The sequence below is a fragment of the Delphinus delphis genome, chromosome 6, assembly GCF_949987515.2.
Source record: "Delphinus delphis chromosome 6, mDelDel1.2, whole genome shotgun sequence".
NCBI classification, from domain to species: domain Eukaryota; kingdom Metazoa; phylum Chordata; class Mammalia; order Artiodactyla; family Delphinidae; genus Delphinus; species Delphinus delphis.
This window is the reverse complement of record NC_082688.1, coordinates 13,506,980-13,526,349: the sequence shown is the minus strand read 5'-3', so window position 1 is coordinate 13,526,349 and position 19,370 is coordinate 13,506,980. Positions and strand designations below refer to the sequence as shown.

General features: G+C 36.6%; 1 protein-coding gene across 3 annotated transcripts in view; it reads left to right on the top strand.

Annotated features, from left to right (window-relative positions):
* CNTRL (centriolin) overlaps positions 1 to 19,370 on the top strand; it is an 85,572-nt gene that overhangs the window by 30,234 nt on the left and 35,968 nt on the right. For 2 of the 3 annotated variants that reach the window (XM_060014224.1, XM_060014223.1), the window contains exons 10-15: positions 821 to 930; positions 2,984 to 3,178; positions 7,980 to 8,133; positions 9,338 to 9,558; positions 12,599 to 12,775; positions 15,889 to 16,023. In XM_060014224.1, the coding sequence (XP_059870207.1) occupies positions 821 to 930; positions 2,984 to 3,178; positions 7,980 to 8,133; positions 9,338 to 9,558; positions 12,599 to 12,775; positions 15,889 to 16,023 (992 nt within the window). Of the gene's footprint in view, positions 1 to 820; positions 931 to 2,983; positions 3,179 to 5,889; positions 5,994 to 7,979; positions 8,134 to 9,337; positions 9,559 to 12,598; positions 12,776 to 15,888; positions 16,024 to 19,370 lie in introns of those variants that run through there. The other variant, XM_060014225.1, reaches the window with a different exon arrangement.

Sequence of the window (19,370 nt, the reverse complement as noted above, 5' to 3'; positions counted from 1 at the left end):
AAAGAGGAAGAAATCAATCCAAGGGGACACTTAGAGACCTTCCAAATGGCAAACTTTGGACCCACTTCCTCACTTAGCTGTATGCATATGGCGGAAGGAGAAAGCAGACCTGAGTTCATTCATCTCACTAGTAATCATGACCCATTGTGGGGATCTCAAGCAATGAGATTAGTAGCCCATCTTCCCTTGGTTGGCAGCTAAATGGAATACATGGAAGGCCAATAGCGGTTGACTTGGAGAGGGGAGAAAAGAGGCCGAATTGTCCGTGCCTGCGTATACTATATGCAAGGCTCTGGAAGGGGAAAGCGAAACTAAATCACACCAGCCTCAAGTTTTATAGGAGGCAGGGAGGGAGAAAGAAATCAGGAATTTGAGGTGGAAAGTCACTGATTTGGGATTACCAAATCAGTAGTGAATTTCTTGATATTGAATCCCATCATAAAGCATTTGTCTCTAACACAGGTTTTTGTTTAATACTCTAAACCTAATTATAACTTGGTGACATGTAAGCACATATTTACAAATAAAATCCTTATTCTTTCAAAAGAGTTCTTTAATGTTGGGAGCATCAAGTAGAGCCCCTTTTATGTTAGGATTTTACAAATAAATGGATCAATTATAGCTCTATGGCATATCATGAAACTATTCTAGAGATTAACTAATAGAGAGGAAAACAATCATAAGAAATTACTTCTTTTTTATTCCTGTGTTGTATAATTGCAGAATTTAATTGGAGGAAGTTATTGCTAAGAAAAAGGTAGAAATTTGAGAATTCAAGATTTTTCTTGTGTGCCTGTATGCATGGTTTTTAAATTTGCAGCACAAGCTCGACTATCAGAACTGCATGATGAAATAGAAAAGGCAGAACAACAAATTTTAAGAGCTACTGAAGAATTTAAACAACTGGAAGAAGCTGTACAACTTAAAAAAGTAAGTAAAAGTAAAGCTGCATTGCTAAGAGAAAATGCCAAAAATGAAATGTGTTTCCCTCTTCATAACCGTGTAAAAAAATCTTTATATCAGTGCTGCCTAATTAATTACGGAATAACAAATTTCAGAGTCAGATATGGTTCTAGCGTTTTCCAATTTCATTTCCTTCCATTCAGGATGACATCCTATTAGCATTTAATAGAGTGTATAGATACACATTACTTAACCATTTATGTAAAAAGATATATTCAGTCTACTGTATTATGAAAGTGTCAATTTATCCAGGGAAGCTGCTTCCTAATATATCTCTCCTAATTTAATTAAGCACTCACCACCTTTAAGATCCTGGAACCTAGATTAAGAGCCAGAAAACACCTCTACAATGAACATTATTAAACATGAGTAGCAAAAATATAAATGATATAAAATATGGTATACATAAAAATGATGTCATGAAGAAGCAAGCAGCTCAAACCCATGATGTAGTTGCATAGGGAGAAAGTTCAAAAAAGGAAGTATTTTGACATTTTAGTTTTTAAGTAAGTAAAAGGTTTTAGTTATTTGCAAATTTTAAAAATCAGTATTTGAAAATTGTGATGGTAATGTATTCATACCATAGTAGGAAGAAAAGAAGGTGAAGTCCAAATTATATATTCTTTTAAAAAGATAACCCTGTGTCATTAGTTTCAAATTATTTAGTAACTAGAAATTGATTCAAGTTTATGTGGCAGTTGCTGACTGAGCTGGGCCCTGAGTAATGAAAAAAACGGATGTGTTCCTCTCTCTTGGGCAGGAAGTAGGCAAAAAATAAGTAAAAATAAGTTTAAAAGAAAAAAACGGATGTGTTCCTCTCTCTTGGGCAGGAAGTAGGCAAAAAATAAGTAAAAATAAGTTTAAAAGAAATGTATAGTTAAACAACATAAGTTCTAGGGGGGAAAGAAAATTAGGAGAGACAGTAAAGAGGATGTAGATTGCTGCAACCCACAAAGGCCTCACTGAGGAAGTGACATTTAGGCTGAGACCCAAAGGATGAAAAAGAGCCAGTAAGGCAGAATTAAGGGCAAGCATATTCCAGGCAGAGGTGACAGTGTGTGCAAAAGACTTCAGACTAAAGATTCCTCTGCAGGATGAGGGAGAGTATAGTGGAAGATGAGGTTAAAGCTCATGCCAGGCATCATAGGCCATTTTAAGGGGTTTGAATTTTATTCTGAATGTAATGGGAAACCTTTGAAGGACTTTAGGTGGTAGCATGGCTGATCCTATTTGTATTTTTATAAGGTCACTCTGGCTACTTGATGAGAGTGAAATGGGTTGAGAGAGATGGAAAAAATGGAGATGTGTATATCGGTTAGGAGGCTGGTGTTTAGTACAGGCAAGACATGATAATGGCTTGGACTACAAAGGTGATGGTGGACATGGAGAGAAAGAAGACTAGGTAAAATCTGGCAGTAGAATAGACAGGACTTAAAGATGGATTGAAAATGGGAGATGAGGTGGATGGAGCTATTAAGAATGATTTTAATAATTAAATAAGAATGTTTTATAACAGTACTGGCGAAAGCTTTATATAGATAAATTGGTAGAAGTAAATAATGTACATAATTTTTAAGTAAATGGATGCTTACAAAATGTGCTTGGAAAAAATAGTTATTTTAAATGAGTAAGTATAATATAGCCTAAATTTTTCATTACATTGTCAGTTGGCTTGATATTCTAATACAAGGGTAAGTGCTATATAAAGTCAGCTACCATTAATACTATGGTTATTATTAATAATAATTTATAAATTATTTATACTAATATGACAACTTCATTTCTACTGCTATTGTTTTCATAAGCTTTTATAAAATAAAATTTTCTTACATATAATAAGGATAAAAGTATAAGATATGAATGGAGTGCCTAGGTATCTCCTGCATTTTACTTTTATTATTAAAAAAAACCTGATAGAGCATGGAATACCTTTTTAAATTGTACTAGTTGTTTTCTGTAAATTTGTAAATCAGTGTTGCTGTCCTCTGTTAATTGTATGTTGGGGTGGGGGGGGAATTAGATTTCAGAAGCGGAGAAAGACTTTCTTTACAAGCAGTTGAGTGGTAGGATACAACTTCTAAATAAATTACGCCAAGAAGCTCTGGATCTAGAAATGCAGATGGAAAAGCAAAGAGGAGAAATTGCTGAAAAGCAGAAGGAGATCAAGGACCTGCAAATAGGTATTGATAGTCTGGATTCCAAAGACCCAAAACATGTAAGTAAATGAAGAGATCTTTGGCTTGTTCTATGGGGATGAGCATATCATTCTTTCTAGGTATTATGTCTCATCGTTTTTAGCCTCAGAGTCCTTTCTGAAAATCTTTTAGTTTGATGCACAAATCTGAGCAATACATATGTTTATATGTGTGTATATATAATATGAGTGTATGTATGTGTATTATATATATATACATATGTGTGTATATACATACACACACACACATATATATGAAGTGTGTGTGTGTGTTTAAAACAAGACAACCTAGGGCTTGATGGAGGTAGTAGCTTTCAGTAGAACAATTGATGAATGATATACATATTTTTTTAAGTAATTAAATTTCATTATATTTCAAATCAAGAGTAACCTGCTCTAAGGTGCTCTCCAAACCTCTTACTCTTTCTCTCTCCTTGTTTTATTTTCTTCTTTCTTAACAGCAAGGTGGCAAGATGGGAGAGCTGAGGGGGTTCGGAGTCCTTTTTCTACCTCTTCTTTAATCCTTTATGCAAATATTCCACTAAAGCTATTTGTTGTTTCATATTGTTTTGTTTTGTCCTTAAAAAGAAAACATTTCTCTAGAGTATGTCTTCCTAAAATGTGGCCAGAGGTGGTCAGGTGGCTGGATGATGGAGTTAGGTTCTTGTCTCTTTCTGTCTCTACTCTGAAAAGTCTTACTAATGGTTTATATTTTAGCCAATATTTGTAAAATAGAAGTAAGAATATTTCCTGCATATTTTACTGGTATACTTTGAATAATAAGGTTATTTAAAAAAAACTTTAAAATCTCTGGATTATGAGAAACCATAGAATTTAACATGGTAAAGACAATGCACTATAATTGCTTTATGTACTTGACAAGTTATTTAGTTATCCCTTTAAGCATTTTAGTAAAATATCATAGATATTTTTTGGAGGCCAGCTAATTTTGACAAAGGGTGACCATATCATCACAGACATAAGGTCTTTTATAACAAAAGCCTAAGACTTAGTATTAAAATTGAAACCAGGGCTTCTCTGGTGGCACGGTGGTTGAGAGTCCGCCTGCCGATGCAGGGGACCCGGGTTTGTGCCCTGGTCCGGGAAGATACCACATGCCGCGGAGCGGCTGGGCCCGTGAGCCATGGCCGCTGGGCCTGCACGTCCGGAGCCTGTGCTGCGCAATGGGAGAGGCCACAGCAGTGAGAGGCCTGCGTACCGCAAAAAAAAAAAGAAACCAAAAGTAGTCTTGATTATCTTGAAGAATTTTCATTACATGAAAAATTAGAGATTTTAAATAATATATAATGTGGTCTGTGATATCTTCCTGTATCATATTTATTTGTTCAGAAGTCTACCACCCCATGTAAGGCCCCTGAGGACAGGAACTGAATCCCCAGGGGCCAGTGCTATGTTTATGAATGCTTGCATTAAGGAAAGTAGGGAAGAACTGGCCTATAGGCACTACCCAAAGCTCCTTTACTCCCTCTTGTAGTTCTGTGATCTATGAGTGTAATCAGAACCTAGATTGTCTGTTTGCTTTCAACTTAGGACTGTGATAGTCTTGGCATACCGGGAGTCTAATACACACTGGATATCTGTAAAGAATTACATATAGAAAGGAGTTAAATGAGAAGTAGGAAAGGCATCCAAGTTTTGAAGGTAGTCAAAATCAATCTGTAATAGTGGAGATGAAACATACAAGCCAGATTTTGAAGTTCCTTTTTGGTATTGTTAAAACTTGTGAAGGTTACTTCTTAGGGTTACAGTCTTAGTCTGAGCACCAGAGGATGTCTCTTTTTAATTTGTTCACCTGGAAGGAGCATCTTTTTCTAATTTGCACAAAGTCACCTTAATGCCTAGTGTTAGGCACCCCATTTTAGGCTGCAAAATGTGAACATTTTAGCAAGAGGGAAAGAATCAAGAATGGTATTCTGCATATTTTTCTGCAGATTCAGGCTTTTATTTAACTTTTATTATCTAATCAGATGAAGTATCTTTCTGAATAGCAAATAGAATTTAAAGTAAAAGCTTGAGAGATTAGGAAACAGTAAATGACTGAGATATGATGGAAAACAAGTATGTTAAGTGCCAGTGACGTGTCTTGCATTGCACTTGGTTTTAGGCACATATGGTGTGGAACTTTATTTTATTACAGCATCCAAATGAGACTGGTGACTTTTTAAATTTGCATAAAATGAAAATATGATTTAGAAAGATTAAATGATTTCCCAAAGTACCCCCTTTTAGGAAGAGGCAGAGCCTCACAAAGGAGTTACAGGTCTAAAGAGATTAATTATTTTTAAAATTAGCTCAGAGCCAAGCCAAGTTTTCAACAGACATAAGCATTTAACTAGTTTTCAAAAGGAAAAGGTACTATATAAAAATCAAATCCCATTTTAGTTCTAGAAAACATTCGCAGAAGCAGAAATACCACAGGAGCAAACATAATAAAGGAAGATTTGTATCCCTGTTCCCTGTCTAGCAATGCTCTATGGGAGCAAACTGTATGCTAAAGGCAATTAATCTGTAGTAATCTGTTGCAAAGATTGTGCGTGATTGGCCTGTGGAAGCTTCCTGTGTTGTGATTTAAAGCACGGAGGGTGTGGCCTGCCTTCAGAGGCTGCTTGTGATTGGACGGGCTGGGCTGCCGCTCAATCTCTGCCAGGAATGTGGTTTGAAGCGCTGGGAGGTTAGAGGCTCAGAGGCGTTTACAAAATTGTGGCTGTCAGAGAGGGAAGTGCACATGAATTTCAAGACAGCATTAGAAAGCGTTCCGCCCACAGTTCCTCTGTTCTCAACGTCTCAGTTTTAACAGGACAAATTCTAAATTAAGGTATGATCATTTTCTCTCTCTGTGTACAAAGGATTTAAAAAGGAGGAGGAGTGAGAGATGTAAGTTCCTGTTTTTACAGTACCTCTATTGTGAGCTCCATGGTAGTGAAAATCGCTGAATCTACTTTTGCTCCCATGTGTTTAATGCAAATCATTGGTGTATTGAACTAATTTTTTGTCCTGCATGTAGAGATTTCAGTGGAAGTTTTAATGGTGAATTTTTAAGATTTATTGATACAGATATGAGTGTAGATCTTTTTGAAAATTCTTTCTTGAGCCATAAAAATCCTAAATTTACTTAGAATTTAAGGTTTTATCTGCAGTTATCTTTTCAGAAAGACTTCAGATGGGTATTTTGGGAGAGTAGGAGAAGAGTTTTGAACATCCATCACGTTTTACCAGTAGTAAAATAAAAACCTTCCAATCAAGCTGCCTCTCATTTATTCTTCAGAAATGAAGAGACTTTCTTTCTTGTCTTTGGAGGCAGCAGACTTGTAAAATTGAGAAATGTTCTTTTATAATCAAATTGTAGTCTTAGACTTGAGACGCATGGAGTTCGTTGTTCAGACTAATATAGTTCTTTCTCCTGGTAACTTTCTCTTGATTTATTATTGTTCTGTTCCTCTGATCCTGTGGGGGCAAACTAGAGCTGCGAGGGTGTGATGTGAGTGGGCTGCGAGGGTGTGATGTGAGTGGGAGGGCACAGGTTCTCTGGGGAATTATTTTGTCTCCATATGAACAGTTGCTTAAGGAGACCTGGGCAAGTCATTTGATGGATCTGAGATTCAGTTTTCTCACATGTAAAAGGAAGAGTTAGACTAGGTCATCAGTTTTCAGTTTTTCCCCCAGCACACCTGAGAAATACAATCCAATCCTTTCAGTTAACAGTAGCTCCCTAAAGCGATGACTGTCAGGGTGTGTGTGGGTGTGTGGAAGCTCTTTTCCACCAGGGGCATATGTAGTGGTTGCAGCTGTATGTAGTGGTTGCAGGGGTGTGCCTCCATAGGGCCCTCCATCTTGAGAATCACTGGGCTAAATGGTCTTCGAGGTCCCTCTCAACTCCCAGTTTATGGAACTTAAAAGCAAAATGTTTCTTTGTATAAGGAATTGAAAATAAACTCGTTGAGGACACGGGGAGGGGGAAGGGTAAGCTGGGACAAAGTGAGAGAGTGGAATGGACACTATATACACTACCAAATGTAAAATAGATAGCTAGTGGGAAGGAGCCGCATAGCACAGGGAGATCAGCTCGGTGCTTTGTGACCACCTAGAGGGGTGGGATAGGGAGGGTGGGAGGGAGATGCAAGAGGGAGGAGATATGGGAATATATGTATATGTATAGCTGATTCACTTTGTTATAAAGCAGAAACTAACACCATTGTAAAGCAATTATACTCCAATAATAAAGAAGTTAAAAAAAAAAGAAAATAAACTTGAATTCTAAGGAAGTATTTATTTCATGTCTGTATTTCCCCAAAAAAACCTTTTTAAAAATTATACTTAATGTTTTTTAATAAAAAGTTATTACTTGTCTATTATAAATTTTTTAGCTAAAAAAACTTATTAAAAATCTCTTGTAATCTTTCCACCCAGATATAACCTTTGTTAACATTTTAGAATATAGCCTTTTCCTATGGATATATGTATATATAATCAATTAACTTTTGGGAAACCTTTTGGAAAGATACATTTTAGTGCAGTGCAAAGAACACTGAAATTGGCTGCATTACCTACTAGCTGTTACCTGGGAAAAATCACTTAACCTTCCTGAGCCTCAGTTTGCTCATCTGTAAAATGGAGATGATTTCCACATCAAGTTATCATGAGGTTTAAATGAAAACTTCATGTGAAAACAACAGTGTCTGACACAAAACAGATGCAAATTGTTACATTTTCTTTTCCACTCTTCCCTAGAAATGTTATTAAGGATTATTATTTTTATAAGAGTTTAAAGAATTAGGGATTTTATTTTTTTTTTTCAATTCAGTGCCATATGAAGGCTCAGAAGAGGGGTAAAGAACAACAGCTTGACATTATGAACAAGCAGTACAAACAACTTGAAAGTCGTTTGGATGAGATACTTTCTAGAATTGCTAAAGAAACTGAAGAGATTAAGGACCTTGAACAACAGCTTACTGAAGGTGAGAATTTAAGTATGATTTAAGGTAAATCAGATTCAGTGTTAATAAAAGACAAATAACAGGCATTAATCCAGATATTAGCTGAATATGCTTCAGCTGTTAGTACTAGTATTTGATAGGGAAATATTTGCAGAGTACTCAAAAATGTTTAATAAAATTAAAAATTTTTATTTTAGTTTTCTTGGGTTGATGTCCTAGTGAGTCAGGTCACTATGGCAAGAAATCCGTACATTATCATGATAAACTCTGGCATGTGATTGTCTTCTTCTAAGGCCTAAAATCTTTTCAGGAGCAAAGAGTCCGTTGATATCAGGCATTCGGTGTCTGGTTATAAGGAGACTGCAGAAAGAATTTTAGGATCTATTTTTGCAGTGCAAATTTCAATTGTGACATTGCTGGGAATTCCCAGGTGGTCCAGTGGTTAGGACTCTTTTGCTTTTACTGCCATGGGCCCAGGTTCAATCCCTAGTTGGGGAACTAAGATCCCACAAGCTGCACAGTGTGGCCAAAAAAGAAAATTTTTTAAATAAATAATAAAAATAGATCTTCCACCCATTTAAAAAAATCATTTAAAAAAAATGTGACATTGCCATAATAGTGGAAGAGGAAGATAATAGACTGTAAGTGATGAGAGCCTTGGCTTGTGGTAAGAAGACCCCAGTCCTTGTTTTGCCATTATCAGCTGTGTTACCTGGGATAAATTATTTCTGTCACGATCATTAGTTTGGGGAAGATTAAATGAAATAGTGTTCATGAAGTGCCTGGACATAGTAAACCCAATATATGGTTTGTTTGTTTTTATAAGTCTTCAGGTTACAGGTTAATGCTGCTAGTCTGGGATTTGACTTGGTTTTGTTTTGTGTGTCTAGCAGCAAGAACTGTTTTGTTGCACACTTTTCGTTATTTTATTTGGAAATCACTACTTTAAACTTTTTATAGCATGTATTAAGCATTTCATAAGCAATGCCAATGAATATACTATTTTTATTGTGTACCTGCTTAATACTCCTGTACCATGGATAATAGGGGGGAAAGCTATTACTATATCTTGAAAATGAAATCTAAGATAGTAGGAAATAATTGAAAGCTTAAAATTTCATTCTTAGCTAGTAACAATAGCTAAGGAGACTAAATGCAGTAATTATGTATCTTGAAAGCATTTTCTTATATATATTATCGTCTTCCCTTTCTTCGTCTTGCTTAGGCCAGATAGCAGCAAATGAAGCCCTGAAGAAAGACTTAGAAGGTGTCATCAGTGGGTTGCAAGAATACCTGGGGACTGTCAAAGGCCAGGCTACTCAGGCCCAGAATGAGTGCAGAAGGCTACAGGATGAGAAAGAGACATTGCTGCAGAGATTGACTGAGGTCAAGCAGGAAAGGGACCAACTGGAAATAGTTGCCTTAGATGCAGAAAATATGAGGAAGGTATGATTTGTTTCTTCTTGTCTGTTTTCCTTACCTTCAGAAGTGGATGATGTCCAAGTTAAGTTAGTTAAGGAAGTTAGCCACAGTGCAATTATAAGTGGCAAAAGTGTTAGGGGCTATTTAGTGTTTTGGGGTTTTTTTTCCCTTTAGTTGTGATACACTTGGAAGCATTATTTTTCCCTTACTAAGAAAAGGAAGATTATTTTAGCTGAATTGCTATCCCTGAAAAGTATTGTGATCAAATAACTCTAAAGAATAAGAAATTATAGCTATTACAAATACTGTATTAGATGTTCATATTTTGTTATTTGTGTAGCAAAATTAAGCATAACATAATTTTTCTTATTCTTGTTGCTGTTACTTCATAATTGTAGTATTATTTTACAGATAACAGACACAGCATTGTAAATTATACCCTTCCATGCTTGATTTGTTGACATTCATTTGGAGATTTCACTTGCTCTGTTTTAGTTGTTTGGTAAACTTTACATTGCAGGAGAACCCAGATTCCCAAACCTCATCCTCAGTAGGGCTGGCTTTGGAAATTTGAATTAATTTGTTTTAATGTTATGAAATTTATCAGACATATAAGAATATCAAAAATATTTAACACTATGTACTCACAGCTTAAAAACTAAAACATACAGATATATTTGAAACCCTCTGTGTACCCCTCCCAGAGGTAGCAAAATCCTGAATATGGTTATCATTTCCCTCTATCTGTCTTCTTTTATTATATGTGTATCCATCTATAAACAATACGTATTATAGTTTTGCATAATTTTAGGATTTATATAAAAAGTACATAATGTATTCTTTGGCTACTTCCTTTCTTCCTTCATGTTTATGTTTTTGAGAATTATGCAAGTTGATACATGTAGCTCTATTTTTATTGATGTATATAGCATCCCATTGTATGTGCCTACCACAAATTTATTGCTTATTCATTCTCCTCTTGGGGGATATTGAGGTGGTTTCCATTCTTTTGCTATTACAATATTGAGAGTGACATTCTTACACACATCCTGAGCATGGGGACTGTGTTCACAGTGGAACTGTGAGTCAGAGTGTACGTGCCTTCTCAGCTTCACTAGATATTGTCAAATTACTGTCCATAGTGATTTTGTGAATTTCTGTTCCCCCCAGCAGTGTGAAGGGCTACCATTACACCACATCCTTGACATCACCTTAATGTTATCTAACTTTTATTTTGTAAGCCTTAATTTTGAAATAATTTCAAGCTTACAGGAGAGTTGCAAGAATAGCTTACTATACCTTCCATTCAGAGTCACCAATTTATTTTGCCACATTTGCTTTCTGTCTCATATAAAATTTTACATGATTTTATATACATTGTTATATAAATTTTTTTCTTAATCATTTTAGAATTAGCGGTAGACATCATGCTCTTTAGCTTCTAAATATTTCAGTATGTTTCCTGAGAACAAGGACATTTTCTAAGATAAACACAGAATAAAGATCAAATTCAGGAAATTTAACATTTTGTCAGACTTAGTGTTTGCCAATGTGCTGAGTTTGAAATGATGTCTTTTTTATGAAAATTTTTACATTTACAGGAAAGTTGAAAGAATAATTCATTGAGCATCTGTGTGCTCTCTTAGATTCAACAAATATTTTTCTATATCTTTTTTTTTTGCTGGGTCATTTGAAAATTGCAGATATTATGACATCATCCCTTCAGTACATATCTCTTAAAAATGAGGACATTTTCCTACATCAGTGCAATACCATTATTATACCTAGGAAAATTAACAGCAATTCCCTAATATTATCTAATATCTGAGCCATATTCACATTTTCCCAATTGTGCCAAGAATGTCTTTCATGGTGCGCGCACGCGCGCGCGTGTGTGTGTGTAGAATCCAGCTGGTAGTTCTGTAGCGTGTCCCACGTTCTGGATTTATCTGATTGTTTCCTCATGGTTTGTTTAACTTGTTTCTCTATGCTCTGTGCAAAATTGTGTCTTGTTTTAACTGCATTTTCACTTGATTACTGGAGATGTTAAGTACTTTTCATCTGTTTATTTGCCATTCAGTTTTTCTCTTCAGTGAAATCCCTATTCATATTCTTTGCCCATTTTTTCTATTGGATTTTCTGTTTCTTAATGATTTATAGGAACTTTTTATATATTCTGGATATTAATCCTCTGTTGGTTATAAGTAGTGTCTGCATTTTGGACAAGCAACCCATATGATTCAGATGCCAGGTGGTCTTTTGATCCCTTACTGAGAAACTCTTCTATAGAAGTTCTTATCACAGGATTCTCCTCTTTAATCAGAATAGTTTAATTCTTCAAGATTCCAAATAAACAGGTGAAAGCTATAATGTGTAATCATAAAAAAATAGGCTAAAATGAATCAGAACTGTGGTATGCTAATCAACAGGTACTTATATTCTTGTTAACACTCGTTTAAGCTTCTCTCTCATCCTTAATATTAGAGAGTGCTAGTCCCATTTTGTTCTTCTGATAAGTGAACATACTGTGGTTTAACAGGAAGAGTGTGAGCTTTGGAGTCAGAAATCTCAGTTCATATTCTGACTCTGTCCTTTTTTTAGCTGCACAGCTCTGTGCTGTTTACTTAGATCTTCATTCTCCATTTCCTCATCTATAAAACGGGGATAATACTTTACCTTACACAGTTACTGTGAGGATGTAATTAAATAATGAATGTGAAAACATTTATTCCAGTGTCTGAAGGAAAATAGGCCTTAAATTTTATCCTCCTCTCTTCTTTCTTCTTACGAATACATAAGACTCATTTAAAGTATCACACAACTGGTTACTTTGGAAAACATGTTGTAGCTTACTGATTTTTCTTATTACATTTAGTCAGTGTTTTTGTTTTCCAGCCTGGATTCACACAGCCTGCAGCTTCATCGTATTGCCATTGAATACTCTGTGCCTGGCCAGCACTGGCTGGCCAGCATTTACTTTAAGTGCTCACGTTACTTGTAATGACTTGCAGATGCTTAAGCAGCACACTGAGGGTTCTGTACTTAAAACACTGAATCCTTGCAGGAGCTTGCAGAGCTAGAAAGCGCCCTTCAGGAGCAGCATGAGGTGAATGCATCCCTGCAGCAGACCCAAGGAGATCTCAGTGCCTACGAGGCTGAGCTAGAGGCTCAGTTAAAAATAAAGGATGCCGAAGCCAACCAGCTCAAAGAAGAGTTGGAAAAACTAACAAGGCTCAGCCAGGTAAGTAAGAGCACAAAGCCATCTAGAAACCAAGTAGGCTGGGCCTTAACATAACAACTTTCCTTTAATTTAATCGAAGATTAAACGCTTTTTAATATAATGTATGTGGAGTGATGGGAAGAGCACATTTTTGGAGTCAGACATTCTGAGCTTAAATATGACCCATGTGTGAACATGGGCAACTCACTTCATGGCTCTGAGCCTCTGACAAATGCCTCATCATCTGTAAAGCGGGTTATGGTGAGGGTAAGTGAGACAATGGGCCTGAAAGCACCTAGCAGTTGGTAATCAATAAATTCTAGTTGTTTTTTCTCAAAACAGCTTTAAGAGACCTCTTTTAAGTTGATATTAAATTTTACTTTGCTACTTCCTGTTCTGGTTGGATGAAATACCCACTAGTTTAATTATACTTGAAAATTAGTGAAATATTTATTCATCCAATAAATACTTATCGATTGGCCATTAAGGGCCAGGTGCCATGGATGCTGTAGGGAGTAGCACAGACATGGTTATGTCCTTGTGAAGCTGACAGTCTGGTAGGTGAAACAGGTGTCGGACAAAGAAAACGATAGGGTTCTGTGCTAGGGGGGTGGTGGTCAGGGAAGACTGCCCTATGGAAATGGTGTTTCAGCCGAGACTTCAAGGGGAACTAGGATTTGGCTGTGCAGAGGGAGCAGAGGTGAAAGGGTAGAGGTAAGGGATGTGTTCTAGGCAGAGAGGCAAGGAGAGAGAGCTTAATGCATTTGAAGTGCTGAAAGTATGCCTCCAATATGCCAGGAGCGAGAAGAGGAGTAGGGAATGAGAGTGAGAGATAAGGGCAGAGAGGAAGACAGAGGCCAGTTATAATATATTCTTGATCACATTAAAATACAGTTTTGTTTAGCTATTAGCCAAATGGGTTGCATCTTCCTCCAGGAAGCCCACCCTCACCTTCTGTTATGCCTGCTGAAAATCTGGATTCGGGACTCTACTTTGATTTTCCTTTAACCTGTGCTCAGTCAAAGCATTTTAGCTTGTGTATGAAATCATCTGTTTAGATTGTCTGTCTCTCCTGCTAGACTCAGAGCACAGTGAATGCCCAGATTGTAGATGCCTGTTTCAGTGCCTGGCACATGAGGAGGGTCAATAGTTTCTAACTGGATGAAAGTTAAATAAAATAAGATCGTTCAAAACAGGCACATGAAAAGATGCTCAACATCGCTAATTATTAGAGAAATGCAAATCAAAACTACAATGAGGTACCACTTCACACTGGTCAGAATGGCCATCATCTACAAATAATAAATGCTGGAGAGGGTGTGGAGAAAAGGAAACCCTCCTACACTGTTGGGGGAATGTAAATTGGTGCAGTCACTATGGAGAAGTGGAGGTTCCTTAAAAAACTAAAAATAGAGTTACTGTATCATCCAGCAATCCCACTCCTGGACATATATCTGGAAAAGATGAAAACTAATTCGAAAAGATACATGGACCCCAGTGTTCATAGCAGCACTATTTACAATAGCCAAGACATGGGAGCAACCTAAATGTCCATCGACATATGTATGGATAAAGATGTGGTATTTATACACAATGGAATATTACTCAGCTGTAAAAAAAAAAAATGAAATAGTGCCATTTGCAGCAACATAGATGGGCCCAGAGATTATCATACTAAGTGAAGTAAATCAGACAGAGAAAGACAACTATCATATGATATCACTTATATGTGGAATCTAAAAAAATGATACAAATGAACTTATTTACAAAACAGAAATAGACTCACAGACATAGAAAACAAACTTATGGTTACCAAAGGGGAAAGGGGGGAGGAGGGATAAATTGGGAATTTGGGATTAACATATACACACTACTGTATATAAAATAGGGAAACAACAAGGACCTACTATATAGCACAGGGAACTATATGCAATATCTTGTATTGATAATAACCTATAATGGAAAAGAATCTGAAAAAGAATAGATATATATTTGTATAACTGAATCACTTTGCTGTATACTGAAACATTGTAAATCAACTATAATTTAAAATTAATTAATCATTAAAAAAAATAAGATAGTTTGAATCCCAGGAATTCATGTAAAATGGCATTCATATGATTAGAAAAGGATATAAAAATAGGCTTATTATAATAATTGTAATTACTTTGTGTTCCTTTACTTACTAGATACCAAATGATATCAAATGACCATTTGCCAGTTGTCAGTGTTATATTTCTTAAGAGTACCAAGCTTTATAAAACTATAGTTGACCTGATCAGAGTGTGGAAAACAAGAGGTTGGGAAGGAAACAATTAAAATAACAGTAAATACATATTTTTAAATAATAGTAAATACAATTTCTGGATAGCATCTTCTTTGAAATAAATTTTCAAAAGTTTTTAAGCAAGCCCTTACTGGCTTAAAATCCATTGTCTTTTGTACTTCCATTGTCCTTTATTTTTTTTTCTTATAAGTCTTGACAAAAATATTACAGCAGCCTGGCCTTTTCACAAATTCATATGGTATTGAAAGGGACATTCCTTTCCTTGCATCAGGACTACCAAGATTGGTCTTCAAACCACACATCGAGATTGTGGAGCATAACAGATCTTCTCTCTCTGCTTTACAGATCTATGATTGGTACCCTTTAGTTATATGAAATCACTTGTGATGCTTGTTAAATGCAGATTCCTGGGACTTGCCCTAGAAATTCTGCCCATCAAGTCTGAGAGGGAGTCCAGGCATCTGTATTTTTAACAGGTGCAGCAAGTGATTTTGATGCAGGTATTTGAGGACCACAGTGTCAGAAATATTGGTCTAAGGAAAAAGAGAGCAGTAACTGTTGAGTCACTCACAGAGCTTTTAAAGGCTCACTCCTGGAGATTCTGAATTGGTGTATCTGGGCTGAGCTGATTCTGATGCTTGCTCTTCCTTATGTATTAATAGTTTAAGGAGGCATGTGAAAAACTTACCTTGGGCTTTTAAACTTGGGGGTACAAATGTAAAACTGAGTTGTTATAAAACCAAAGCTCCCAAGGGATTGCATGTGTATGTAAATTTATTTATGCCTTATTAGATCATAAATTATTGCTATTTTACTTTTTTTGTATCATCGCTTCCTATGGCAATAGTTAGAACAATCAGCTGTTCAAACAGAACTTGAGAAAGAAAAGCAAGCCCTCAAGAACGCACTCGGAAAAGCCCAGCTCTCAGAAGAAAAGGAACAAGAAAATAGTGAGCTCCGCACCCAACTTAAACAGCTGCAGGTAGAGACTTATTGGCTCCCAATACATTCTTATATGGGACACCCAAAGATGTTGCCATCTTTATGTCAGACACTTCACAACCTGCTCTTACATGTAGTAAGCTACTTGAGTTATTAGAAAAAAGGACTTCTGGATGGGATAGTACCATAACCTCTGTTGCGATTATTTTAAGATTACTAATATGCATATCCTTTGTGTTGTTATTATGGTGCTAAGAGATAGAGGCAGTGTCGATAGTAAACAGAGAACACTAGGTAAACTCATGGAGGACAGCAGTACCTTGCATTTCCGCTAGAAGCGGCTTTGTTACCAGACTGAGCTAAAATTATCAGATTGATGCATTCTTCTTCCACTGAAATATCTTTGTAATTATCCAGGAATTTAACTAGAATGAGTTGCAGTAGAACTTCTTAATTGTAAAGTTTTCAGTCTCCTTCTCAGAAGGAATGTCATTAAAAATGCAGTCATTTTACATTTTTGAGAGTTTTCTTTGGCAGACTATTTTTATAGCTATTGTCACAATAATCTGCCCGACAAACTGCCCGAGAAGCAAGTGGACAGGATTTTCTAGGTAATTAAACGCTCTCAAAGAGGACATACGTCTGAACAAACAAGTACCTGGATCAACACGCAGGTTTCCAGATCTGTGAGGTCAGGGGTCACTTAGCTGACGTAGGTGGCAGCTGTTATACTTCACCAGAAATCAAGGGGCAGAGTTATTGTGGTTTGGGGGAAGGCTCCAAATATTCATCTAGGGGGATTTGTGACAAATAAGACTAAACTCACCCAAATTCTCTCTCTCTTCTTCCAATGCCTTGAATATTTTTTTCTCAAAGTTTAAGAAAATCTAGTTACCTAGAATTTAATTTTTACTGCTATCATTTCAGCTTCTGAAGTAAATATCATAAAAGATATACATGTTTTCCATTCTTGTGTGTGTTGTGTGTGTGTATTGGGTGTTCACTGGATTATTATTTTTTATTTTTACCTTGGAAATTTTCAAATAATCACAGAATCGGAGAGAAGATAGCCTTATGCCCTTTCGTTTACTCAGCTTAAAGAATTGTCAACATTCTGCTGTTCTTATTTCAATTAATCCACATTTTTTTTTTTTGCTGGAATATTTTAAAGAAAATCTCATACATCTTTATTTCAACCATAAATACTTCAGTACACATCTGTTAAAGAACAGGACTTCAGGGGTCTCTCTCCAAGGTAGAAATTGAGGTCAGCTTTCCAGAATGCTGGTCCATGCTGTAAGACTCTCTTAGTTGGAACTAGGTCCTTTGGTTACTTGGCCTACTGACCTCCTGATGCGGAGTACAAGTTAAACTCACCCTACGTTTATCTTTGTCAGAAATCATTTAGTTGCAGTGAACCAAAACCTACTAACACTAGCTCAAGGCAGGAGACAGGCAGCTTGCTGGTGACCAGAGCTGCTCTGATAACCTTCCAGGGCCTGTGTGGCTCTCATTTCTCCTCTGTCTCCCTGGGCATTGCATTTGGCCCAGCATCAACCCCAGCCCCAAGCTGACATAACCTTACAGGTCTAGCTCTCATACAGACTTGCTGGACTGGATCTTGGTTCATATTTTGGAGAGGGAGAGAACTTGTTTTCTGGCTAGTCAGTGGATTGGCTGTCCTTGGGTCAGATCACCTGTGGCCAGGATTAGAAAGTAGTGCAAATATGGTGGACAGGCACGTTCATTGCAATGCTAATTCTCCAACTTAGTTAACAGTGTTAAAAAAAAAAACCAAAAAACCTAATGTTATACCAAGTTTGAAGAAAATCAATTAAGTAGAATATAGGTATTCAGGGGAATATAGTTAATAGTTTAGGACATAGAACTATTTTTCTGTACAATTTAGGGAAATTTTAGCAGTTTCTTTTTACTTGAAAGTGGTACTGTCTGGATTTAATTCTGGGGTCTAGTTATGTTCATTAGTTTCTTAGTGAAAATATCCTAGCATATAACAGATACTCCCATAGAGAATTGTAAGCTATTAGAGAACTTCAGTATTAGATGTTCCACTTTTCAGTTGATTGGCAGATAAAGCTGAGTATTATGGGAAGGTGTTTTTTGTTTTTTCTAAGTTTGAATTATGTATATTCTCAAGCATATTCAAAAATAGAATACTAAAATGAATCCTTATGTATATATCACTCATCTTCAACAGTTTCAACACATGGACTACCTTACTTCATCTATAACACATGGCCAGTCTTATTTCATCTATAATACCCTCCACACCTCACCCCTCACACTTGTTCACACACTGAATTATTTTGAAGTAAATCCAAAACATCTGATTTTATCTGTAAATACTGTACTATTGTATGTATCTCTAAAAAATAAGGCTTTAAAAAAGAAGCATAGGGTAGTTCCCTGGTGGCCTAGTGGTTATTAGGATTCCGAGCTTTCACTGCTATGGCCTGGCTTCAATCTCTGGTCAGGGAACTGTGATCCCGCAAGCTACGCAGCATGGCCAGAAAAAAAAAAGAGGCATAAACATGGATACTATCATTACACCTTAAAATTACAATAACTCCTGGGCTTCCCTGGTGGCGCAGTGGTTGAGAGTCTGCCTGCCGATGCAGGGGACACAGGTTCGTGCCCCAGTCCGGGAAGATCCCACATGCTGCAGAGCGGCTGGGCCCGTGAGCCATGGCCGCTGAGCCTGCGCGTCTGGAGCCTGTGCTCCGCAACGGGAGAGGCCACAACACTGAGAGGCCCGCGTACCACAAAAAAAAAAAAAAATTACAATAACTCCCTAATATCGTCAAATACCTTAAGTATACAAAATGTTCAAATTATAAATTTTTTAGAAGTGTTATGTTGGAATCAGAATCCAAATAAGGTGCACACATTGCATTTGGATGACTTGACTCTTGTCTCCTGTAATCTATAGTTTTGCTCCTTTTTTTTCTCTTTGTTACATACTAAAGAAAACCAGGTCTTTGTCCTGTAGAGTTTCCCATAGTCTAGATTTTGGTGGTTGCATCCCCATGGCATTGATTAACATGTTCTTATGTCACATATGGAGGCTTATTTAGATTCAAGTTATTTACTCTTTGGCAAGAAGACAGTCTTAGGTAGTGTTCATACGTACTTTTTTGCATCACGTCAGGACACATCGTAATGCCTGTTTGTGTCTTTTGTGACTTCGGATTAATCAAAAGATTCAGATATTGTCGGCCATAGTGCAAAGGGTTTTTAAAAAATTGGTAAAGGGAGTTGACTGGAACTGTTATATGGTAAATAACATGGGCTGTGTGTGTGTGTATTTGGGTGTATTTTTTATTCTGTTTTGGTAATTTTTACCCCTCTCCATTTTACCCCCTCCAC